Source organism: Motacilla alba, chromosome 11 (assembly GCF_015832195.1).
Source record: "Motacilla alba alba isolate MOTALB_02 chromosome 11, Motacilla_alba_V1.0_pri, whole genome shotgun sequence".
Lineage (NCBI taxonomy): Eukaryota > Metazoa > Chordata > Aves > Passeriformes > Motacillidae > Motacilla > Motacilla alba.
The window spans coordinates 13263723-13289768 of record NC_052026.1 but is presented as its reverse complement, the minus strand read 5'-3'; the positions used below and the strand labels follow the sequence as shown (position 1 = coordinate 13289768).

General features: G+C 41.8%; 1 protein-coding gene across 1 annotated transcript in view; it reads right to left on the bottom strand.

Annotated features, from left to right (window-relative positions):
- GLG1 (golgi glycoprotein 1) overlaps window positions 1–26046 on the bottom strand; it is a 77025-nt gene that overhangs the window by 24913 nt on the left and 26066 nt on the right. The window contains exons 2-6 of the mRNA XM_038148438.1: window positions 15323–15355; window positions 12592–12678; window positions 8910–9125; window positions 2063–2266; window positions 1385–1456 (exon numbers count right to left, since the gene is read on the bottom strand). Coding sequence (XP_038004366.1) covers window positions 1385–1456; window positions 2063–2266; window positions 8910–9125; window positions 12592–12678; window positions 15323–15355 — 612 coding nt within the window. The remainder of the gene's footprint in view (window positions 1–1384; window positions 1457–2062; window positions 2267–8909; window positions 9126–12591; window positions 12679–15322; window positions 15356–26046) is intronic.

Genomic DNA, 26046 nt, shown 5'->3' with positions numbered 1-26046 from the left:
TCTAACATCAGGTTTTTGACTTTGCCCCCTCCTTCCCACACCTACCTGAGGACCTGGAAAGCCCTACTCCAAGATATTCCCACTCTGTCTTTCATCCTCCTGTGCAGCCCCAGACCCTGGGACTGGACAAATTTACAACTCTGGACACAGGGAGATACAGGCTTGCAGATAGCTCATCACCTGAAGTAGGGAAAGGCTCGATACAGCCCAGGAGCCAGTTTTGGATGACACAAAGCAAGCCACCCACCAGCAGCTATTGCTGGCTACATGTGTATGCAGCAGCCAGCAAGGAGGGACTCTTTGCTGGGTAACAGCTTCTACAAAACCAGCAACTTTGCAGATGGTCCAACCTTGGCAGCTACAAGAGTGAGAACTACATTTAGTGCTCCTTCTGCTCTGCAAACTGCATCCTCAGAGCATCCACCCCTCTCTCTCTCTATGAAGTCATCTGCTGCAGCTTGGTGTAACCTCTCTGCATCTTGCATTCATACCTCAGTCAGCTGATCATGGAAAACACCCTTCAAAAACTACCAGTGTCTCTGTATAACTAAAGAGGTTAAGCAACAGCAGCAGTTCATTTCAGTTACACACTTCTACAAAATGGAGCTTTGTTTATAAAGCCCTCAGAGATCACTTGCTCAGATTTGAATTTGTTAATTGGAACCAAGCTGTCAGACAGCTAATGCAATTAACAAAAAAGAAATTAGTCTGATCCCTTCAGGAGATCTTCTTTGAGGAGATCTTTGCAGATACTCATCTTCACATCCTTCCCAACAGATTACAATTCTGTATAATCCCAAACACTATGATGCTGCTTCCAAAATCACTGAAGGCATCGCTGCCTTAACAAAGCACCTACACCAATACAACCTTTTCAGAACTAGCTTTCTAGAACAATTTTTTTTGCTGTTGTTGAAAACCACATCTTCAAGAAAACCAGAAGGAAAACTTCTGTTCAGTCACTGAACCGTGCATCCTTCCCACACAGTATGTGATGCTTGAAACCAGCCTTAAAAACACAAGTGAAAGAAACACGGCTTCTTTTTGTTTTTCATCTGTACAATTAGAACACCATTTATCCAAGGCTTACCCCAGCATGCTGTGACTGCTACTTTAAACAGTCAATCACAATGCTACCACTTGAGCTCCATGTCTCGCCTCTCCAAATTACCCACCCAAAAGCTTTGATTTATTTAAATCCTTTACTTGAAAGACTGAAACTTGAAACACAAAAAATATCAAAGTAAAAGCATTTGTTAAACTAGCTGATTATCTGGCTAGGAAGATGACATTTTCCTTAACACTGGAAAAGAATAATGCAGTCTGGACTGAGGAGTGATCTGAGGATTTCTGCAGTAAGGATTTGCCTCACCAGGATACTTACCTTTTCACTCATTGATTCTTCAAACTTGTGATTAAAGAGGCACTTGTATACTCGGCCTTCCCCAGCCTGAGTCTGTGAAACAGAACAGTAACAGTTACCTTTAAAGATAATACTTGTACTACACCTAAAGAGAATTTTTTTAAACTAATAATACATTCGAGTTAATATTTAAAATTACAGCAATAGCTTCTATGCAATAAAAATTCTTTAAATTTTATTGCATAAAAAAAATCTGGTCATGTTCATCACCCTTTCTTTCAGTGTAACAATTCTCAGCTAATACAGGCTAACTGAGACTGAACAATGCAGCTCATGCTAGGCATAAAAAGTGCTGCAAGTACAGTCAGACCAGGCTTACTTTGTGCAACAGCTCACAGCTGCAGAAAGGAGTGGTCACTCACCTCTGCCTTTCCTCCCCCACTCCCTGCCACACCAGCTCTCATGCCCCTTAAACCATTTATGCCAATTCAGTTCATTAACCCATTGGGAACAATGTGTGTTTGTTGGGTGAATGAATTCATGCTGGAATTACTGCAAAATGACAGTTACAGGGTGTCTATTTTTAGTATCATACAATATCACTCAGGCTCCAGTCCACAGTTCCCTTCACTGCTCTTTCCAGGGAGGTTTTGGGGTTTTTTAATGGATTACTGTAGAAAGGAAGAGGAAAGCACTCACATTTTCACAGAATCGCTCTCTGTCATCTCGGCACGCAAAGTAGAGATGGCGGTCCAGGTGGAAGTCATCAGAAGAGAGCTCAGCTACACGAAGAATTGCTTTCTTACACTGGTCAGAAACCTGGATTCGAGGATCAGTCTCTTCTGCCTCTTTCACCAGGCCTTTTTCCAGGCATGCCACCACCTCTCCTTGTGAGTGAGCATCCTACGGGAGAATAAGACACCTGTAACCAAGCTTTTACATAATCAAGTGAGCTGTGATTCTGGCTAAACACCACATTAATTAAGCAACAAACTGTCTACATAGAGACTTCCCAACATTCAGCCTAAACTCCATTTAAATTCAGAGGAGGCAACATTTAAGACCTGTACTAACCACACTTTATGCATCACCATCCCACTGATGGTCACCATGAAATTCCCCCCTCCAATGCTCTGGGCTTGTTTTAATGTGACTTAATGAGATTATCACTACTTAGTCACACTGCTCAGAGCAGTTTACCAAAACAGCCAAATTATCTTTAATCTGACACAGCTTTCTTGGCACCATGGCAACAGCAAGGATCAGCATCACATTAAGAAAATGCTTGGGGAGAGAAAAATCATAGTTTTGCCATGCCGAGACAGGCATTCAGTTTGGGTGGTGAAAATTTGTGAAGTAAAAAAAAGCCGCAAAGGAGCTTTGACCAATCTAGGCTTCTCAATCCCTCCCCTAAGAGAATAAAAAAATGCAAAGTATTCAAGACTAGACAGAGGTCTCTGACAAAGCAGCTCTGACCCAGTGCTGTGCACCACATCCACTGTCCTGCAGGCCTGGAGACAATACTGGACTACGAGCAGTCACTGCCAATAAACACAGAGAGCCTGTGCTTTGATCAAAAGCTTGGAAGAGACAGGGCAAAGCTCAGCAAAGCTCCACTTAATTTCCTATATCCTCATTATGTGTTTAGAAAGAGAACCATGCCCCCTCCATACCTCTGTAGAAGGTCTGTTTCCTCTAAAGGACTCTACAGGTACAAATTTCTCAAGGCTTCTGCCAGTTTTTCATGTGAAGGCCACCTTAATTTACCCTGCTTTGCTGTGAGAGGATATTGCCACTAAACTTACACTGTCTGAGTATGCAACAAGGCATGCATGCTCACATTCAGCTGAATCACCCAGCCTGGCATTTGCAGTCACCATTTAGGAGCCATCCCTTCAGCTTGCTCTGTCAAGCAGATCATCCACTGCTGCTACAGGAGCATGAGTAAGAGAGCAGTCTCCAGAAAACATGCCCATGACTACACAAAGCCACCCAACTCTCCCCAGTCTTTTTGTTCTGACCTGTCTGCAGACACAGGCAGCCTTTGATTCCTGTCTTAGTTCTGCTACGCTTGGAGCACAAGTAGAATTAGTTAATTACTTGTTAACTTGTAAACACAACCCAGAAATATCACCAGTTTAAAAAGGCTAAAAGCAATTTTCCCCTACAAGAAGAAGAAAAAAAAAAAAAAAGAAAAAAAAAAGAAAGCAGAAAACCTAAAACCCACACCTCCCAAAATTCCTTATTTTGGTTTGCTCCTTTGAGTGAGAACTGGCCAATCCCATATGCTGAGTGGGTATCTTTGAAGAAATATAATTATATATCAACAGTCCCTTTAGGACTGATCCTCAAATCTGGATTCTGAGGAATAGTACTCAGAAGTAAGTTTGCCACGTCACTTTAAATTGCCATTTATCCATAACCACATCAAACACAAACACTGTTCTGCCAATTCATGGTCAGTCACAGGTGCTAACTACAGCTGAGAAGATGTCAAGTGTGAATGATTGAAAACAACCATTTTAAGCTCCTGTGGCACATTTTTGCTCCTGCCTAAGTGAAGTGGCAGCTGGGAGGCAAGGCAGAACAAGGTTACTTTCACTCATCTGCAGCTTTCCCTTGCAAGCTAGCAAGAAGGGCAGAAGGCAAACTTTTCCTTCTAGGAAAATCAGAAGTTTCCTGGTTTATTGCAGTGTGGGTTTAGACTCCTGGTCAGAGTCATATATGTAAGTAACCTATTTTTAATAGGAAATCTGGAAAGCAGTTTCCATCTGCTGAATTCTGAATGTTTGCTGCTACACTTTAAGGACACAACCTGAAATGGCTCATTTATTGCATTCCTTTGGTAATGGAGCTTTCATATTTGGGCAGATCATCCTGAAGTGCTGGCTACTCTGCTGCTCTGTGTTAGAGCAATTTTAAAACATGTCAGACTCAGTAGAAACACACACAAACAAATCCATCTGGCCCCTGTAACACGCCCTTTCCTCCAACCATCAAGCATTTACACACCTCCTTGTGGTGCCCTTAAGGCTCTTGTTCCCACATGACACTGTTTGGAAGATTTACTGGCCTAATCCGGGGTTCATTTTCATGCAGATCAGGTCCTTGGAGTGCTAGTGCTGACTAGTTAAGCAATTTTAAGGAGAGCCTGACTCTTCATTTCCTCAAAAGTGCAGGAAGACACCCACACTACTGCCAAACAGAGCATGGGACTCTACAAACATGGTTTAGAGAAATATCACTTCAAGCTTTAATTATAGGGTAACACCTACTGTATTTAATATTGTACAATCCCTTATTGCAGACTGGAAGGGAAAACAAATGTGTACAGCTGCACTCAGCCACCCTAAAGCAGCTGGCAATCAAGGCTCAAGGATGGCCCAAGGCTCATCCCAAGGACAACTTTGACACACGTTGGTGGTACCTGCATCACCACCCAGCTCTCCACCTCAAGAGATGCCTGCTCCCAGCTGCATCCCATGTGCCAACAGTCCTGGGTGGTCAGCTCAGCTTCAGAGGTACCAAAGTCAAGGGTCAACATCCCACAGCATGAGCTCTCCCAGTCCTGCTCCAGCACCAGCTGCCTGGTGTGTACAAGGGTGAAACACCTGCTGCAGCTCTGCTGTGGAATGAATCCTAAAAACCATTTTCCTCTATCCAGGACCCATTCTCAGAAAAACCCCACTGCAGAGTTGAAAACCTCTAAGCCCACTCCAGAAGTCAGGCCTCCCACAAAACTGTTGCCTGTTGACAAAGTCTAGGCCTCATTTTTCTGGAGCAATACACTGAAATACAAGAGATTATATCTCAAAACCACACGTGATTCTTGGAACATAGCTTTACCACCACTATCAAGTGCTAAATGTAGGATTTTAACTGAAAGTTGCAAATATCTGTAAAACATACTAGATCATTATCTAGTCTGGAGAGCCCTGAAACTCTTCATAGCTTTATGAAAGGATATACCTACATCCACAAAAGATACAAGCAGCTTTCCAGTACTGACCCACAGCACTTTGAGCCACAGAGGAATGAAACTTATTTCTAAATGTATGTGCCCAAGCAAATCCCCTTCAGCACAACACTGGGGGATTTTAATTCCTATGACTAAAATTCAAACTCCAGGCATTCAGCTTTGGGCCAAAACAGAATTTTAAAAACATTAGGTTTACTATTCATTTTCCATTAGAGTTTCACTTTCCCCCCAATATAGTTTAGGCTTTGCAACTGCTGGGGATTTTTGTCATTTTTCAGACGTTTCTCAGAATGGATTTTACCCTGTCTGAAACCTGACATGCCTCAAGTACACATCTGTTCCAGCTGCAGCCTTGCAGAGAGAAGCTAGAAAAGTGACCAAAAGAGAATGAAGAGTAAAAAGCAGCAGCAGGCAGGAAAGTAAAATATAACCTGTCTCATCAGCACAGCACCCTGCACTGGACAGTTGTGCCAAACCACTGGAGCCAGAGCACCCAGGCTATGGTAAAGCACCCAAGAGATCTCCTGGGAGCTCCAGTTCAGCATTCCACCTGGCTAACCCACACACCAGGGATGCTGGGATGCCTTTTGGATTAGCTAATTCCCAGTACTTCAGATAATAGTACACTGCTACACTACTACACCGAGTAAACAAAGACTGAGCTGAATGTTATCTCTTCCCATCTAGACTCAGCTCCCTCTGTGTCCAGTACTTTTGTCAAACTAAGGAAAAAGAGCAACTGTACTCAAAGCATTTAGAGGTAAAAAACAAAACAAAACCAAGAAAACAATGGTATCCTAAGGTGTCCTCCCTTAGGAAAAATATTGTTAACGGATAAAGTACTACAAGAGATGTGCAACTGACACTTATGTAGCCTTCATTATGGCAAATAATCAGCTACAGCTTGGACATCACAGCTAAATAGCACCCTGGCAACTACACACTACCCACGAGAGTTTGATGCAATCCTGGTCCTTTCCCAGGATTGGGAAAATAGCTCATTTCAATCAGCAGCTGAAGGAGAGAAGCTCTGCTGCAATTACCCATTTCAATTTCACATTAGATCCCTATTGCATGGAGATAAAACAACTTTAAAATACCAGGAGACCAAATTCATTATGAAACACAACAGCCACATGGAGAGGTGACTGAAACTACCATTAAATGTTTCTCCACTAGTTGGGAGAAGGTGAAGACATACCCTACCCCCCCAACACTGGCATGTTAGAAAACTTAATGCCTTCAAAATGACACATCTACAGCCTTTCTGTTACATATAGCAAAATGAAGTCTAGGGTCAGATCAAGACTTCTAAACTGAACTTTATTGCTCTTACAGAGCAGAAACCCAACTAGAAATGTGTGAGAAGAAAGCACAGAAACCACCACATCAGAAGCAACGAACTCGGTAAGAACAGAATACTAATTGTAGGAAGTATCAAGCAAGTTTTAACAAAAAAAGGAAGCATAGAAAAGGAACATGGTTAGCTAGCAGAGGAGCTTCAAGGGGCACGGTAATTCCAGATTACCAACCTAAGTGCCTTTCACAGTTAAAAATGCCAGTTTATCCCAGTTACTCTGATGAAGCTATCACACTGCAATCCCCTAGCTGCCTGATGGAGTTCATGGTCTAGCTGTGCTTATTTCCACAAAAGAAGAGAGAGAATCTCTTTCCCCATCCTCCTCCTCAAGTGTCCAGGTCCTATTTATGAAATTCATAGTTACCTTCAGTCATACAAAAGGGTAATGACTGTTTCTCGACAGGTAACTCTCAGAAGCTACAGCGCGGAAATAAAACCTTAACCAGCATCTGATGGAAGCAAATTAGATTTCTCTGAAGCAGCAAAGGGATAGAACAGAACACCAACAAAAGAAATGCTTGCATAGCCATTTATAGCTGTTTCCATAGCAGTATAGAGTACTTCAATTGCTCCAAGTGCCAAGGATGACAGCATAACAAAAGATATATGACAGGCTGCAATGCTTTTTCAAACCAAGGCACAATATTCTGGGTTGGGTACCAAAAAAGAGAGGGATATGCATGAGCCATAGTAAAACCCATAGAAGTTAGGTTAGTGATCACTTTGCTAGCCCGTAGAAAATTGGTGACCCAAAGTTTCCCTTTCTCTGGTGCCTTGTGACCTCAGCCACCCTGGCCATCCTCTCCCTTCACCTGCCTGAACCGACCAGTGCAGTGGGTTATGCACAGTTACCCACACAGGCCTGCCCACACTGGCTTCACTCCCACCATTTGAGATTTGGTTTGTGCTTACAAAATCCCCTCTGCTGTATCCCTTCAGTGCTGCCATAAGTATTTTAATTTATTTAAATTTGGTCAAGCCACAGGTAATAATGCAGACCTGAGACGCAGGATTCATGTTACACTTCTGGTTCCATACTGATTGCTAAAAGCAATTTCTCATTCTCATTTCATGAGGTCTTTCAGCCCAGTATTAGAAAAGAGCCTTTAATGGAGAAAGCAAGTTACTCAGTTGTTACCAGTCTGAACCTATAGTGCACCCAAGGTCCTGCTGCTTGTGGTTGCTTTTGTTCTTGTTTCCAGAAATGAGTCCTTATTTTTGTGCTTTCTGTGGCTCAGCTAAGTTTTCTGGAATACACTAGAAATTAAATTTAAGGTACTAGCTGCTAATAGCTGTGAATATCTCAAACAACTAGGAAAGCTTCTTTGTTTAACCAAAAAACGTGTATCTTATTGCAAACCCCCTCACTAATAGCTCATTTATGAGACTAATTGTTATAAGCATAAAGGCTATAATTTAAAAGGCACTGTAAAAAGCTGATAGGCTAATTTTAACTTTATCCCTAAACATAAAAACTTATCATAGAAAAAGTCACTCATTCCTGCAGCACTACACATTTGCTGCCTGCATTAGCTATGCTGAAGTAGACAGGGAAAGAGAGTCCCTTGAAATGAATCCCACATCCAGTCACTATAAACTGTTGATCTGCTTCAGTCTCACAGGCAAAAGAACACTGATTTAGTAAAACCAGGACAGTACTGGTAAGTGTGTGCTACTAAAATGTGATACCCCACACCCTGTGCCCTTCCGCTGATTTTGCAGGGGCAGAGGAAAGGAGAATCAAACAGCTAGAAGTTGTTGATCCAGTCTATCAACTACAGCCTGAGAAAGCAGAAAGGGTTTAGCACAGGCATCACCACCTTGATAACCTTCATGCCAGACCCAACCAGACTCTGAAATAAGCCAAGTAATAGGCCTGCTTAAATTTACTGTCTGGATTCAGTGTAGTGAGTCAAGCACTAGAAGGCCTTATCAAAGAGACAACTACCTGCCAGATCACCTGTGGTGGGGTGTGGAAAGACAAATGAAAGTCTCTGCATAGCAGTTCCTCACAGAGGAACGAATGCACATTTATTAAAAAGGAACTGCAAACAATCAGGACATCACCCTTTTCAGACAGATGAGATACACCATGTATTTTCTCAGTTGCAAGTAAGACAGTAATACTATTGCAGAGCCTCCACATCAGTTTCCTGAAGTGAATAACTTTTACAAGTCTACTGGCAATCTACATGCTCTCCAGATACCTTTTCTCCAGGTCGAATGCTGCCACATTTCAGGAGATTGATGTCAGCTTTGCAGTCATCCATGAAGCCACAGATCAACCGATAATCACTGAAGATAATGGCTGTCATTTTAGTGATGTACTGATGGCACTGGTACTCAGTGATATTGCCTCTGTGATCCACCAAACATGACACCAAGAACCCTTTACCAACTGGTTCATCTGCACACTCCTTTATCTGTTAAAAAAAAAAAAAAAAAAAAAATTACAGTGGCTGCAGCTTACAAATTTAACCTTATAAGAAAATCCTCAAAGAAACTTGAATCTGTAGCTTCAAAATCTGCTAGCAAAGAAACCCTCTAGGCTTTAGTTTGATTTCCAGTAAGTCAGAATAATTGAAAATATTTCAGAAATGAGAAATCTCATGTGCGCCAGCATCCAAAAAAAGCAAACACAGCGACCTTGAGGATTATAAATTCTATTGCTCCATAATCGTCTTTTATAATTACACTGAACCCCTGCAATCAAGTAGACTTGTAGGAAAAATGCTAGTTTGACAAACCTTTATTTAGAGAGCTGAGCATATTACAACATCTCTAAATCACACTTAGACCCCCATTAGCCACCTGACCTCGTACAATATAAGATTTTGGTCACAAGTGAGACTGATTCAAAAGTCATCACTATTTATGGAACTGTTTATAACTTGCTAGGAGATGAAAAATACTATAAAGGAAAATTCTCATCAAATTCTTTTCTATGAGGCTCTTGCATTAACTGATTGTTGGTCCTAAAACCTTTTTACTCAGTGGTTTAAAAAAAGTAAAAATCACAGCTAACCAAAGCTGAAAGCTGTGTGGGGATTGGAAAAGCAGCGTACAAGGACAGACAGGTCCCCAATATAAATCACAGCCTGCACTGCTCAGGGAAGCAGACAGGCCAGACCCACCACCTCTGGAAGTAAAAGATGCAGGCAGTTTTGACAGTGTCTTTCCAAGAGAAGGGGAAAACATGGTTACTTCACAGTTTAGGATGGTCCCTGGAGGAATCACTCAACAGGAGCAGCGCAGTGCCTCACTCCAAGGAGCACAGACTGCACAACTCTTTAACCCTGGCAAGCCCGTGTTGAAATACTTGCACAGTTCTGGTGGCCCCTGCTCAGGAGTGTGCTGAAAACTGCAGTCATAATGCTGCAGAAAGAACCCCTGGCAGGCAGACACTAAAGTTTAGTGCTGACAGGTTTGCAAGGAATAGATACATGGGCTGACTTGATTGCATCAAAGATTTGTCCCTGTAAAAATACTGAAGGGCTCATCAATCTCAAGGAAGATCTATGGCAATCAATAATTCTGGCAGTTTCAGATAACAAGCAAGGGCAGTGCTAAGGGAACAGGCAGGAAACCATTTTATCAGTTCTCAAATACCAAGTTGGAATATTTATACTGGAAATTTTAAAAAATGGAGAGCTGTCTCTAGGAAGATATATTCTAATTCAAACAAGAATAACTCAGGGCACCCTGTGACAGACTCACACAGGTCTGACTAGATGAATAAAACACATCTCTGCCTCAGCTTATGAGGCCATTAATTCTGTGTGACAAATAAAACATTCAACATTTTAAACATCATTATATGAAGGCAGATGTGGGCTGGTGAAACAGTTTATATTTAATCTAAATAGCTACTAGAAAAACAGTTACTAAAGTCAATGTAATTGTTACAGATAAGGTGCAAAATACATTTTAAAGTGAAAATACATAGGATCCTTGCAGGGTGAACACGACAGAGTTGAGCAAGTGCTCTCTGAGAAAGCTGCATCTTTGGTTTGGCCCTACTTCAGCTCAAGCACCGTGAGCCAAACCAGCACACAACAGCAACATGCTGGTTTTGGAAGAGCCTGGCTTTGGAAACTGCCCCAGAGCTCCATGGCATGAGCCCCTGAACTGCAGAAAAGACCAAATGAACATGTTACTGCCAGGCCACTTCTAAAGCAACCACTGTTATCTGGTGGCCAACTATAATTCTAGGTTAAAGCTCTTGCCAGAACTCATAAAAGCCACAACAGCTGAGAAGAAAATAAATTGGAATTTTAAACTGTATTTAGCTGATAAAATTAAAGGTGCACTTTTCAGAACATACCCATACCCAGCTGGGTCAGACACCATTTCCCAAATGACTTATTCTAAGAATTGCTCTTCTAGTTGTATTTTGTTCTTAGTGCAGAGCAATACTTTAGACAGTGCTGATTCACCCAAAAAGTCACCTATACCCGTTAGTGGCAATTTAAAGAATATATGAACAGGCTAATATTGTATGGGAAGAGTATATGCCCACTATATATCTGTTTAAAAGAGTTTTGTAGAACTACCTTTAAAAAATATCAGAGGAATGGTTTATGTGCCTGCCTCAGTATTAAACATCAGAAGATCAAACATGAGATTAGTGTTCCTTATTGAACCTTTTTCTTTAATTAAAAACCACTCACCAAATGGCAAAATTCTGAAATTATGTATACTCTTTCCTCTGCTTTTAAATGTAATATCCGAGATCAAAAGGGCATCGTTTACAGCAATGCCAGACTGCCACTGTATAAAAATGGTAATTAACAGACTATTAAAAGAGCATTTTCAAGAATGCCTCGGATGTAAAAATTGTGCTGCACCATATGACAAAAACCAGAAAAACATTTTCCTTTCTATAACCGAAAAAAAGTGGGATTCAACAGATTTGGCAGTGTTTGCTTTCAGGAGGTAGCAAACTCCAACTACAACACAATCTTTTGATGCAAGCTGTCCTCCACTCTTTGATCTTCTAGCCTTCTTCTAATAAGTATTTTTGTGATCTCTCCTTACACTAAACAACTTACACTAGAGCAGACTAAATGTTTTTTAAATGGCAAGTTTATGGCTAGGTCCCATTATATTGGTGGATACAAACCATGTTTTTGAGAGCATGGCTCAGTGACTAAATTAAGTCAGCTGAAGCCTGTACAGCTGCAGAGAGCCTTGGTTCCACTGCTAGCCCAAAGTCTAGCTGAAAACCACCACAAACAGGGGAAGAGACCTCAGCTCAGCTAGCTCCTGCATAAACTCACAGCCTCAAGAGCTCGAGCATGAGCACAAGGAAAGAAATGATTGATCAAGTCATCTTTGAAGCTGTACCAAAGTGAGTGGATGCCTGAGACACAGAGCATGAACTCTGAGCACAACCTAAAAAGAAGTTCTTAACATGCTCTCCTTGGAGTAACTACCCTTTAAAACTTGAAAAAAAACCTCAAGTTGATTACCATTTGATGTATGCGTGCTTACCCCTTCTGCTAGCAAGACACAGTCCAAAACCAGCCTTACGTTAAATTTAGCAGAAGGCCTGCTCCAACAACACACTTCTAAATGTAAAACACATGATAAAGAGGGGACAAATCCAATGCACAACAGATTTCTAACAAAAGGTCTGGGAGGAGCTGGTGGGTTGTTAGTTCAGCATTTCTTTCTCCCATCCCTTTGCCTCGTACCAGTAAGGAACCTGGCTTCTTCAGCAAGGAGATTGAATTAATTACAGTACAAATTTGGTATATGATCCTAGAGCTTTCCCAAATCATTATTCATATATTATTTTGCTATTAATTAGTGAATTAGCTATTAATTCACAAAGAAACAGAAAAGTCTCAGTGCCACAAGAGCAGCCATGCCTTCCTCCTGGCTTACCTCAGCAATAGTGGACTTGCAGACTTCTCTGGCCACGGATTCAAACTTTGGATCTGTAGTCAGGTTCAGCTTGTAGTTCCACAAGAGCTATAGAGAAAGCATTTGCAGATAGGGAGTTTAAGAGTTTTCCGTGGAAAATAACAAATATTTTGCTTCAGAAAACAATGAAACATCATTTATACCCAATCTCTATCATCATCCTTCTACAGTGAAATGATTAATAATAACAACATTCAAACAAATGATCAATAACAACTCCTTGACAACATCTTTGTCCCTTCATTTCTGCAATAATTTTCTCATACTGAACAAATTCAGGCTGTCAGAAATCTCTGCAAGGTCATGAGCTGACTCATTAAAAGCAAAGACAACAAATGAAGAATATTTCATAACTGAGAGGATAAAACAATGAGAGGTTTATCTTGCTACCTGCCGCATACTTAGCAACACCTTTAGCCCACCACACCTTTGTGTGCCATGGTGTGCCTGCCTGATGCAAGTGAACTGAAGAAATTAGATCCTCAAAATGAGCAGATGTCATGCTGAAAACCTTATAAAAACCTAGCAAAAAAGGCAGGAGACAAAGTAGCTTGATCTTTCTGTGGGGGCTGTGACCAGACAACTTTTTGGATGCAGATATATTTCAAATCTACAGGGGGTTCACTCTTGCTAAGCAAAACGATACATTAGAACTTAGACTGCAAAAATGCCTCTGAAAGGACAACTGTTCTTCAGGAGCCAGCAATGAGCTCATGAAGGAGCCTCAATGCACAGGATCGTTGTGCAAGAATCAGTCTTGGGCAAGTCACACCCGGTAGATACATACACACATCCCAGATGTCCTCCTGAGGCACCATAAAGTAAAAATACAGCATAGGGTCGTGAAACCTCAACAAACAGCTGAAGTCTTTCCTGATTGCTCTATTAGATCATCTGTTTTTCCAGGAACTTAAGTTGCATTTAAACATTTTTCATTAATTTAAAGACCAAGAAGTTGTAAAAATTCATTTCAAAAACTCTGCCTTTGTGATAAATTAATATCAAAAAGATAAAATTTGGTCAAACTTTTACTTTGACATTTCAATTGTACACAAAACAATCACGTGCTCTACATGAGTTTCACACCCACTCCAGGAGGGCGGAAGCAAAGAGAGAGAACCAAAATCAGAATCAGCATAACTGCACCACCTTCCACACCTCTTATGGTTTTGGAGCTGTGAAAAGTTAAAAAAGGAGGTGAGGGTAAACTAGGGTGTTACAGATGGAGTAAATTGTAAACATGAGGTTTAGTAGGTAAAAGTGAATGAATGGGGAACCTGTCCTTGCAAAGAGGACACAAGATGAGAATACATCTCTGCATTTGCAATCTCACACATTGGAGAGTCTCAAAACCTGATGCTCTCCAAATGAACCTCCCCACAAACACAAAGAAGGTTAAACTTGCAGCTTAAAACTCCTGATTTTAGCACTAGGCAGTCTTTTCCAGGGGATAATCAGCAACTGTATTGCAGAGAGAGGCAGAGAAAACATTTGGACAATCTCTCTGTGGTCTAGTTTTTTTATCACCTTCCTTCAATTTCTGCCTGGGAAAATGAGACTTAGCCCACAGTTCCTATTTGTGAATGGCTTCCATAATCCACATCCACCCAACATTTGAAGCAGAGATGCCATCACTTAATCCATCAGAAGAAAGATCCAACTTTGACTTCTAAAATTCTAATTTTCTTCTTCTTTCAGGTAATTTTTGGTGGCACATTTAAATGTCAGGCAGATACATTTCAATTACTGGAGTTTTCTCTTTTTCAAAAGGACTTAAACAGAAACATGTTGTGCCCTTCATCTGATCCAACCCTGCACAACAGAGAATTACAGCTGCCAATGAAGTCAGGCAGTGCTAAAGGTTAATTTATAAACACAGTTGGAAATTACTGGTTGTACAGCATGACTGGGCTTCATCTCTGGAATATATCTTCCAATAATAAAACAAAATACAGCTCCTCAAGCATCCAAAATCAAGACTGTCACTGAGGCATGCACTTGTCTGTCTGTGTTCAGGGCTAACCAAGCAATTAAGGATCTTGATACGGTGTACGCTGACAGAATAGAAATGAGAAAAACCAAAAGAAACCTAAGACCAACCTCAGCAATGAATTTTATCCTTTTTTTGAGAGTCTTGGGATTTGAAGAGTCAGCTTGACAGCCCAAAAACTGGCTAATAGTTTGCTCACAGTTAAACACAGTTCTGAGAGGAAATCTGTTCTAAAACCAGCCAAGTGTCTCAAACTGCCTCTAAATATCACACCCCCACAGCATTTTCAAACGAGTCTAAGAATTTAGCAGCTGTGAAAGTAATACAGAAGGTGTCAACAGCTGAAATTAAGAGTTTAAATTCAGTACTGCTCACATCTTTCCCAAAAGGAACACAGCACACTGCTCCCAGTAACTCACGGGAACCACCCCCCAAATATAAAACAGGAAAGACGTCTGCTATCCTCCCCTGATACAGAAGAACAGTTTATAAAGTTCTTAAAAATGTTCCACTCTCAAGTCTCCATTAAGACCAGTGTGGTTATACTGGGTTAAAGAAGTCACCTTGTGTTCTTCCTCCAAAGGCCAGTACAGAAACCCAAATGTGCTGTGATTAACAGCCTTTGCAAGTACCACACACGCAAAATACCTCAGGTTCACAAGGGATAGGAGCTAAAGAGTGAATAAACAAAACAATACTTACATGATTGCAGTCTGAAGAGATTTCATTATCTGGCTGAAAGAAGAAAGAAAAGGAGTGTCAGTTTACTACCAATGTGATGCATTTAACAGAAAAGAGTCTAAACTTTTGAAACTAAAATACTGTCAACTCTTTTCCACTGTAATAAACAACTTGACACAATTGACAGGAAATTTTAAAAGCTGAATCACAAGAGTGATGATATCTAATTACCAAAAATCGAACAGGTAGCTTAGGCACTATGGTGTATTAACAGAACAAAAGCACAAGAGTAGCAGCATTTCTGTAGACATTACAAAACATAATGAATGCACTGGCATCTGCCACAACTGTCCAAAATAAGAAGGCAAAAAAGCACCTCTGGGAAAACAAGTAAGTATGAGCAGGATTTTAAAGAAAAATTAGTTTGGTGCATACAACTGAAGGAGAATGGTAGGACTCACTCCATTCCCCCAGACTGAAATGTTCATATTCCCCGTTTGAGAAGTAACATCTTTTCTTTCAGTCGTACATAAAAGAGCTGGTTCAAAGCAGCCCCAGGATTTATACTTTCAACTGTGAGAACTGATGACATCCAATATTCATACATCATTTCAAAATATTCACTATATTCTCCTGGGGAGTTCCTTTGGAAAGAACTCTGAGTGCAAACCATCCCATTCTCCTTTCAGCCTGAGTAGCTCTCACAATGAAGAGTTCCTTGAAAAAAGTTAATCACACAAACTCCTATCTCTTCTCCACAGCAGAACATCACAAAGGCAGGACAAAATCACCTGGCTGTCACACCCACAGGAAAGTCAACCCTGACTCACAAAGTCTCTGCTTCTACTGATACTTAAAATGCCAGACACGCTTTAAGAGCCACAAGACACAAAACCACTCTAAGCTTAAACACATCATTGACATTACAATGTCAGACCTCAGGGATCTGACATCAGAGAACCAGCATTTCAGCAGTTTTGAAGCAAGCAGAGCTTTTCAGTGCAACATTTGCTGCTGCACAATCTGCTACACCAACACTTGTACCATTGGTGCTTTGGGGAACATGAACACAAGTTTATGAAGAAAAAAAGCAAGCCTGGAAAACGTTTTGAAGCTCTTAATTACAGTCATTATTAACTAAAGCACTTTTGTTTTTCATAGCAGTAAGTGGCAGAAATCACCTCTCCACTTTGAACATAAAAAATGGTACCTGAAGGATTACAGTAATTAATTGCAGTTTGGTCAGACTGACATGATCTAAAACTGTATCTCCCAAAGTAATTATGAATTGGAAAATTTGGATATCAATTTTTTTTAAAAAGACAAGCAGATGTCTGCTAGTTATCCTCAGACTGCAGAACTGATTCTTTCAACTGAAAACTAAGATGCCACCCAAATTGTTTTATTTTACAACAGCCTTTAAGACCAACAGTATTGTGACTTACAAAGTGTACTTTCCTTAATTTTCTGCACTCATCCCACATCCTTCAGCAACAGATGAAGGTTTTAGACAACTTTCAAAAGCTGGGAGGCAGAGTGCCCCCCACTGAAACTGCTGTCTCAGTCTTTTAGTCAAGGATAGTTTCTCTATAAAAATATATAGGCTAGCACTGGAATTCTGCTCTAGAGGACAGGACTTCCTAACACATTTGCAGGCAGGAGAATTTGTAAGGGTCAGAGAGCACTCCCACAAAACTGTTCAGGGTCACTTCAATTATTTTTGCACCCTCCAACCTGGTTAACCTTTGCTTCAGATCCTCCAAAGATTAAAGCTCAGGGTTTTTTTCTGGAAAGATGAGCCCAAAAATATAACATACCTGCTCTCACTGACCTGAGAAGCTTAAACAAGCTTTTCTTGAAATACACAACAATAAAATGTTACACATTGAAATACCAGATTTTCCTGTGCTCTGTAGCAGAACTCAGCTCTGTGAAACAAAATCTAGCCTTATTCTTCAGAGAAGAGTAATGGAACTTAACTGGGACCTTAACTAAGCTTTAGTACTGCATTCATTCACAGCTCAGTACTTAAACATGCAAAGTCTATTATCTAGCCAATAATCCTTTCAATGTGGAACAAGATGACCCCTTGCTAGCTAAGAGCTGTGAACCTTCTTCCTTCTTTCCACTGGAAGTGTTGGAGAGGTGGGTCCATGCAATGCTGACCTGCTTCTTCCTATTTGAGTGAAGCGACATGAGAAAAACAATCCTTTCAGTTTCTGTCTGATAAACTGAAGGACTGAGTTTGAAGAAGGGGAAGAAAAACACGCCCAGTGCAACCCACACAGGTTCTGCCTGTGGCCCTCTGTGCACTACATCCACCCCAGAAACCTTCCGAGCAAGCACTTTCAGAACTACATGCGGTAAGTCATGAAAAAAAAGTAAGTTTCAAATCACCACTAAGGGAAGTGGAAGAGCAAGAAAAGCTGCATTGTGTCAGTCCCACATGGTGAGCTTGTGGAACACAGATGCTCAGAAGACCCCCAGGGCAAGGGGAAGGAAGAGAGCAGCCTAGACCAGCACCACATGCTAGTCAAGGCATTTTAGGAGAGAAAGCTGATGGCAAGGACATTCCACCAATTAGCAAGAGAGCAGGACTCCTCATGCATCTCCAAACTGCAGGATTAAAAACAGCCTTTACAGAAAATGTGTGTGCCTCTGGGCTCACAGAAGCTTTTGCTGTTTAGCAGCTTCAGTGGGAATATATTGCCTCCCTTTACAGTTCTCTAAGAAGTTCTCCAAACTCCTTCACACGCTAACACTCACATTCCAGAGTACAAGCACCACTTCCCACCTCCCTGGGAAAGCAGAGTTTAGAACAAGTACCACATATAAGAAAACCTGAACAGAAAAAGCATTTTCTTCCATACAACCACAAACAACAGCCACAAGTCACATTGCATTAGTGTTATGAACTCCACAGAAAAATTCAAAGGTTTGTTTGAAGCCCTGTCACCACCAAACTGAAGTCGTCAACACCGCTGTGTTTAAAAGTGCCTTTCCCATCCACCAGATCTCAACTCACTGAAGAAAACCATGACAGTCATCCATCCCTCTCTAAATCTCTCTTTATACTGCTTTGGCAGCAGTATAAAACTAGGTCAAAACTATACAGCAAGGTGAGCAGCCCACCACCACTACCCAGGCCCAAAGGGCCACCAGGTGTTGGTGCTTTAGCAGCAGAAATGGACCATCATCATGCTGGGAGCCAAAGGAACAGGAAATGGTGACTGACCAGTGTCATGCATCACCATCCAGTGCACAGCACACGGCCTGGGGTGCACTTACAGCCACTCCCTCAGTGACAGTCAGAGCCCCTTCCAGCTGGGTATACAAAACACACTTGATTTGGTCTTAACTGCATCACATCCTAAGGAAAAATAACTCACACCATGGGATTTTGAGAAGCAAATGAAGTATCCTGACCAACTGATGTGGATGAGAATGGTGAGGCTGGCTGCCCAAAGAAGCTAAGGATGACCTGTCCCTGGAAGAGCTCAAGCCCAGGTTGGATGAGGCTTGGAGCAACCTGGTCTAGTAGAAAGTGTCCCTTCCCATGACAGGAGGTTGAAATGAGATGACCTTTAAGGTCCCTTCCAACCCAAACTGTTCTACAGCTCTGTGAAAGTCAAGGTCTTGGGAAAACTCTGCAGGAATTATTTTAGATATCCAGCATTAAGTTTCCTTTGCTTCCTTGCAAAAGTCATGTAAATGAAAGAGTCTGAAGTCAACTGCTCAAGTGCCTTGATTCCCAGAATTCAATCCCTCCTGAGAGCAGAAGATGGGATAACAGCAGACATTTCCACTGTTCTTGTGGGGATGATGGCAGACATTTCCAATATTCTTTTAAGGCAAGAATAACAGTGAACTTGTTGAAAACCAAGAACCAGGCATATCTCAAATACTAACTATGGATAATCTTCAGACATTGAAGACAACAGACTTTGGACCTGCTCAGGCAAAAGCCATCGAGAACCAACATGGAGCAAAACAGCAAAATAAAAAAAGCAATTGGCTTATGGATGGGAAGAACCCAGTAGATGTTCTCTTCCTAAACTCAGGAAGATTGCAAAAACCTCACACAAGTCAATTAGGAAAAGATGTTACTGAAAGCAGCTACATTCCTATGAAAGAGAGGGTACTGCAGGGGGTCCCCAGTTCACCAATTACACTACAGAGGATGGTGCACACAGACACACAGTGCACGCAGCTCATGTTTCGGTTTTTACACTTTGATCTAAACAAACACATTTATCACCAGGATCTGTAGAGAAATAGTAGAGTGGGCCTGCTGACCAAGAAGCATCTAAGGAGGAGGCCAGAGAGCTGATAAAGGGACAACTGGCTTCTTAGCTGTGTCCTTCCCACAGGTAACAGCCATCTCTTCACAGCAAAAATACCCAGCCAGGACAGCAAACTCACAATAAAGCAATTAAATCCTCAGGTATCAAGCTAGGTAGACTTGCTGGACACCTGGAAACAGCACAGGCCAGATGCAAGGTAGGGATCAAGGAGACATCTGGTGAGTCACCCTCCTGCAAACCTGATCCCTTTCCAATGCAACCACTAGAAAATATTCCGCACAAGAATTTCTGGAAACATGAGGAGATAGAGTAGTCTAGGCAAGAATCAACACAGCTTTTGTAAAAGAAAAACCACACATCACACAACCACCCATGCTTCAAACCTACTGAAACATCGCAGAGTTCTGGGCCAAGAAGCATATGGCTACAGTAAACCATTTTCACACATCCTGCAATCCTGAAAAAGTCATGTGTGATAGGAAAGTTAAAACCAGTGATAATTTAGGTTCAAAACAGATGAGAAGATGTTGTATCTCAATTACACATTTAGTGAGCAATGAAAAGTTAAACTTGTTAAGCCAAGCTTGAAATACTCTCTAATGCCAGTGAACTCTTAGTACTAAAAACAAACCTCATGTTGCCATGTCAGCAAAAACACTTTATCTTTACCATCCATGCTTTGAAAAGAGCCACTTTAAAGCATGGTAACTGTGGATATATCATGCACCAAAGCTATTCGCTCCTAGTTTCCATATACTTTGCTTATTTCATTTAAATATTTTTTCTCAGTTACAAACAGAGCTAAAGTCTGCAATGCAGCAAATCATTTACCGAATAATTATGCCCACATTGGTCAGGTGTTCCTAGTTTATGTAGATGTATTAGCCCAAGTTACACACAAACACCAAAACATACACAGAACTTTGTGCATGAAAAACAAACTGTCAGGACCAGCAGCAATTTCTTTAGTCACCTGGCACACACACAGCAGAAGCGGCACATCACCCCAAACATCAAATTCTGCTACTTTTAAAAACTGTTTTAACTGAATTCTACATTCATACAAACTTTTCCACCTTTGCTGACATTTTATATCCTCCAGGGGTATGACACTATTAAGGTAAGTATGCTTATTCAGAAAAAAATAGCACAAAGCAACATCAAAAAACCCCAGCACAACATGCACGTCCTTCTGGCTCAGCAGCCACGTAGAAAGGAGACAAGGATGAAGCAGACCTTGTCCCCTGACACTCTGTGGATCCACTGTTCTGTATCTGCTTCAAACATCAAGAAAGCCCAGCAAGTCCTACTCTTTCCGTTGTAGCTTTGATAGGAAGTCAAAAGTGGTTTTGCTTGTTTCACGTTTGACGTTAAGCAAGGTCCTCAACAGGCTGTGTACCTTTCCTGCACAGCAGAGACCCCTCCATGGCCAAACACCAAAGGCAGGAAAAGCAACAAAAATGTTCAAGTTTTAATTCCAGGGCATCAGAAGTGACCGCAGACCAAGGTGCAATTTTAAGGAAACACAGATTCCATTTGCCTGACTGGGCAAGTACCTTTGCTGGCTCTTATCAGCAAATCATTTTCTCTGAGCTGCCTGTTGCCACCCGTGCAAAGCTGCAGGGTGGGTGCTCAGAGGCTGCACAGCTGCTCCATGCTGGAAGTGCCACAGCCTTCTCACACCCGCTATTCTTGTCCCTGCTGCTTCTGCCTCCCTGCATAGGGGACTCTAAAGCCCCTGAGCTCTCTCAGCCTTTCTCTTTTTAACACAGATCCACACATCAGAGCATATTCCAACAGTCAGCAGAATCAAAGCAAATTAGCCCCAGATGTTTGGTTGTTCTTCTCTTAGTCCCCTCTCTTCCTCCTCTCAAAGGCTTTCCAGGCAGTCCCAAAGAGTTGTGGAACAAGACAGACCTTGAAATTATGGGTTTGCCACCTAAGTTTGGCAGCACTGCTACCAGATATAATGTTTCCCACAACACTCCTCCACAACAGAGCTCTGCTGCTAAGCATAGCACCGACACTGAGCTGCAGATCCTGCCAGGAGGTTTCAGGATTTGCTCCTGGAAAGCTCTCTCACAATGCCAGCAAAAAGCTTCAGAGACCAAAAGGCATGCAAGGATGCTGGTAGAGTCACAAGAGAGGATAAAAGGAGAAGGGAAGGAGAGCTGTGACAGGGAGACTGCTGTCCTCCTCACCTCTGTAGCTGACTCGAGCCCATCACGCCATCCAAAACTCAGCAAACCAACAGAAAACTGTCATTTTAGAGTTTTCTGCCAGGTTAGTACAAATGGGGTTATGGAAGAATCCTCAGAGCATCACTGAGTTTACTGGAACACACAGTGGTATCTCCACCTGCAGCATTAAGCAGCTCACAAGCTATGCTGAGACAACTTTACTTTCAACTACCTTTTTGGATGGCATTCTGCCTTAAACGCAACCAGATACATCCCAGATAAACTTTAGAGTATTCCAGTAAAGAGGCAAAATCAATAGCATACGTATTGGCAGTACTGCACAGCATCCGCTGGTGATGCAGAGGACAAATGAGCCAAGAAAGAAATGGAGGTCTCAAAACATAATTCTAGTGCAGCAGCCAATGAAGAGCTTTTATCAATTACATTAATAATATTTTAAAGTCAAATTCTGTGACTTATTCTCAATACAGAGACCCCACAGCTTTTGACAGTATACATCCCATAGTACCCCAAGCTGAGCTTAACTTTATAGAAAGCTTCCAAAAAGCTGCTAGGAGTTCACAAGCAATATTCAGTTTTACACAAAATAGAAGGCTGTTGTACATGCAGTGGTAAAGCCCCTGCCTCCTAAGATGAAAACTGTGTTCTAACCATGCTTTGTTTTTCAGAGAACCATGTTTTGGCTGCACATGGCCTGGAACCAGAGAAATCCTTTATAATTTAGCTTTGTACAGGAGCTAAGAAAACAGTGCACACCAAAAGCTCCATGTACCAAAGCAGAGAAGTGCAGGTTTCAGAGCAAAGGCTGCTTACTCATCACCCCACTCCCCCAACCCAGCGGAGGGGGTGCTGTGCTGCAGAGCAAAGCCAAGAAGCACTGACATCCCCCCCTTTGCTGGCAGCTCCATTACACCATCACTGCTGGAGAGCACCTCTAACCAGAAGCAGGCTCCCCTGCCAAGGGCTATTGCTTCATTCAGCAGAATGAACAATGCTCTAAACTCTCCACCAGCCAATATTCATATCTATCTTTGTTATTCAACAAGCCGGCTCATGACTCCAATTTTCCACACTGAAAGCCATACAGCGCTCCCAAGGATCCCTCCCCAGGAGCATTTTCCTCCCCCTCTTCCAGCAAGGCACATGTGTCACATCAATCAGGCGCCCATCCTCAGCAAGGCGCAATAAGCATCTCCTGCCCGTGCTCAGGGGCATGAGCAGCACTGCTTTAATCCAAACGATTTACATTCATGCATTCCACCTCCAAACCAAAATAAGACAAGCATCCAAACAGGTGGGAAGCAGACTCTGCTATTTTTAATTCCTGCCAGCTATTCTGTTTAGAGGCAATAAAAATCAAACGCCTCAGAGAAGCCACTTCAGCCTTAACCACAAACCACAAGAAGAATAATTTTATTTTGAAGTCTTCCCTTCTTCCTTCAGGACAGTGGTGAGAGGAACAATTACATTTAACATCACTACTTCCAAAACATGACGGATATTACATTACACATGGATGAACAGGCCTATAGAGGTTCTTACACAACACCCAGCACTAGTCTTTGGCTGTCACAAGAACAGGACTATTTTAATCTTCTGCATGGTGTATGTCGCCCAGAATTCCCATGCAGTATTCAACATCAGTTTTGTTATCTGGCAATGCCAACAAGAGGGACAGGATTTACAAGGGACCCCACATACCAGCTTTCCAGTGCTATTACACTGCAAGAGATTTCCTGAAAGTACAAAGTCTCCTGGACCCTGCCTGTGAAAGGAAATGTGATGGGGAAGTCTCCCTCAAAAGCAGGAGCACCCTGAGTACAGCCAGTGCAGACACTCCTATCAGCTGGATTTGAAATACAACACTGGAATTTTCCTCAGAAGATCTGCAGGGGCCCAGCACATCACTGGCTTCTTTGCTGCAGTGAGAAGCAGGTGAAGAACATGAGTCCCGAGCAGGGAAACTCCCTGCTGTTAAAATAAACTGTTTCCGTTCTCCTCTCACTTAAATGCTAACTACAATCACTGACTTTATCATCGCCTGTATGTGTCAATTTGATCACAGTGCTATTCAAACACCAAAAAAAACCTGACACATGCTCAAGGACCAGGGCCAGCCACCACCCTTCCTCAGCTGAGCCCATCCTTTATTACAACATTCACAAGCTCACAGGAAAAGCCGCAGGTATTGCACAGCTGCCGAGAGAATCCAGTGGCAACTTGAGGGCTATGGTGACAGCAATGAAAACGCTGATAGGACACGTCCCAGCGTAAGTTCATTATGACAAACATAACATGGGAGCTGAGAAGAGCCACGCCAAGTCAAAAGCCACACAAGCTCTTGACTTGACATAACTAATAACGGCCAGAAGTCAGGATTTTAAAATACTTTAAGAGACCACCCCATACCAGGAAAAAGCCTGACTTGCTCTGTTATTCATTCTCCAATTCTTCCAAAGCAACTTCTCCGCTGAGAACTTTCTGGCTATTCAAAAGAAAGCAGTCCATTAAACTAGAGGGGCCAAGATAAATTCACTTAAGGAACAACACTGTACTTGTACACAGTGGGAATAAGCAAATAAGCACAAAGGGCTAACATATATTAAGGTCCACAGCACAGCCTACAACAGCAGCTTGCGAGCAGCATCACTCCTGCAACAGAGAATTAGGACATTGCCTCAGCAGTCCAGAGGATTTCTCCAACCCTGGATGAGTTTCCCCCATGAGATCTGTTTTGCTGGATTCTCACCATTGCCTGCTGTACTCAGCAGGAAAGATCTGAAGGCTATTTTTAGGGAGTCCTAGAAAGAGCACAATGCCCCGCTTCCACTTCAAGTTCTTCCCATACAGGAAGAGCTGCCCATGAGATGCACATCCAAAATAAACCCTGCTCCCTATGCTATCCTGCACTTCAGAAGGCACTACGGAGCTGCATTTCCCATATAATAGCTGAAAACAACCTACCATCAATTTTAAAATTTACCATCCTTTATAAATAAAATTAGAAGGCACTCAACAGAAAGTTTTGAAACTCTTTTTAAGGCAATCAGGCAGAATGTCCATCCTGTTGTACACACAATTTAACAGTTCTAGTTACCATTTTTACCATTGTCTTCAGTAAAAGGAATTTTAGATACATGTATTCTGGATCAGGCAAAAAAACACTGGTGAGGACAAGCCAACTGAAGCCTTAGTCATACAGAGGTACCTGCCACCTGCCTCTGACCAAGAAACAGAAGAAATTCAAGGATTCACAAGCAACCAGAATTGGAGTCATTTCTCCTTGCAGTGGAGAACCAAAACTACCTGAAGGATGGTACCATCAATCCACTAGACTGGGCAAGGTGTACCAAAATGAAAATTCATGAGGATCCTGGAGGACTGCTCTGTGACAAGGGACTCACAGAGGGTGTTTCTGCTCTTGAAGCCATAAATACACCACTTGGGAACCTGCTAACACACTTCCAGGGCAACCCTTCTCCTGCTCCGTGAGCTCATTGCCAGCTTCGGACAAATGAGTGAGCCCTTTCCACAGCTACAGACAAAACAGACCCCAAATTACAACTGCACTCACATCAATGCCTTGAAGATAAGACTCTGAACAGGAATTAACAGAGTAATTTTTTCTAATAATTAATAATTAAGAATTTTTTTTAATTCCTTGTTCCCAAGTCTCAAAGGTCACAATGACCAGGAAAGCTAGACTGATGTATTAAGGATTTTTCCATGTAAAACAACTGTTCTGATCCAGTATTTGAGTACTTTTAGTTCTACTTCAACAATACTCATCTTCTGCATTTTAATTAAGTTTTCCATTTCTATCCAAAAGCAGCTTAACACATGGAGAAGTAATTCAGTAGATAATGGCTTGCCAGTTTAAAACATTATTTAAAAAGATAGAAACATTAACATGCAAGCATTTAAATAATTACAGATCATATCAATTTACTCAGGAAACATACCACGCTTAGCAATAAAAGCTAAGATTAGCTGCAAAATAGTATCACCAAACTAGAAAGCTCTAGAAAGATTACTAGAGTGTTCAAGCAAGACTGAAATTATTCAAATCTAAGCTTCTTGCTTATTTAAATCAATCTGCCTGGGAGCCACACAAATTGTTGTGGTAAATTGATTTCCCTAGTGTCTGGTTCTCCTTTCACATGAGCCATGACAAGAAAAAGACCAGAAAGACAAGATGAAACCAGCTGATTCACAACATCATTAGGCATTCTGCATTCAG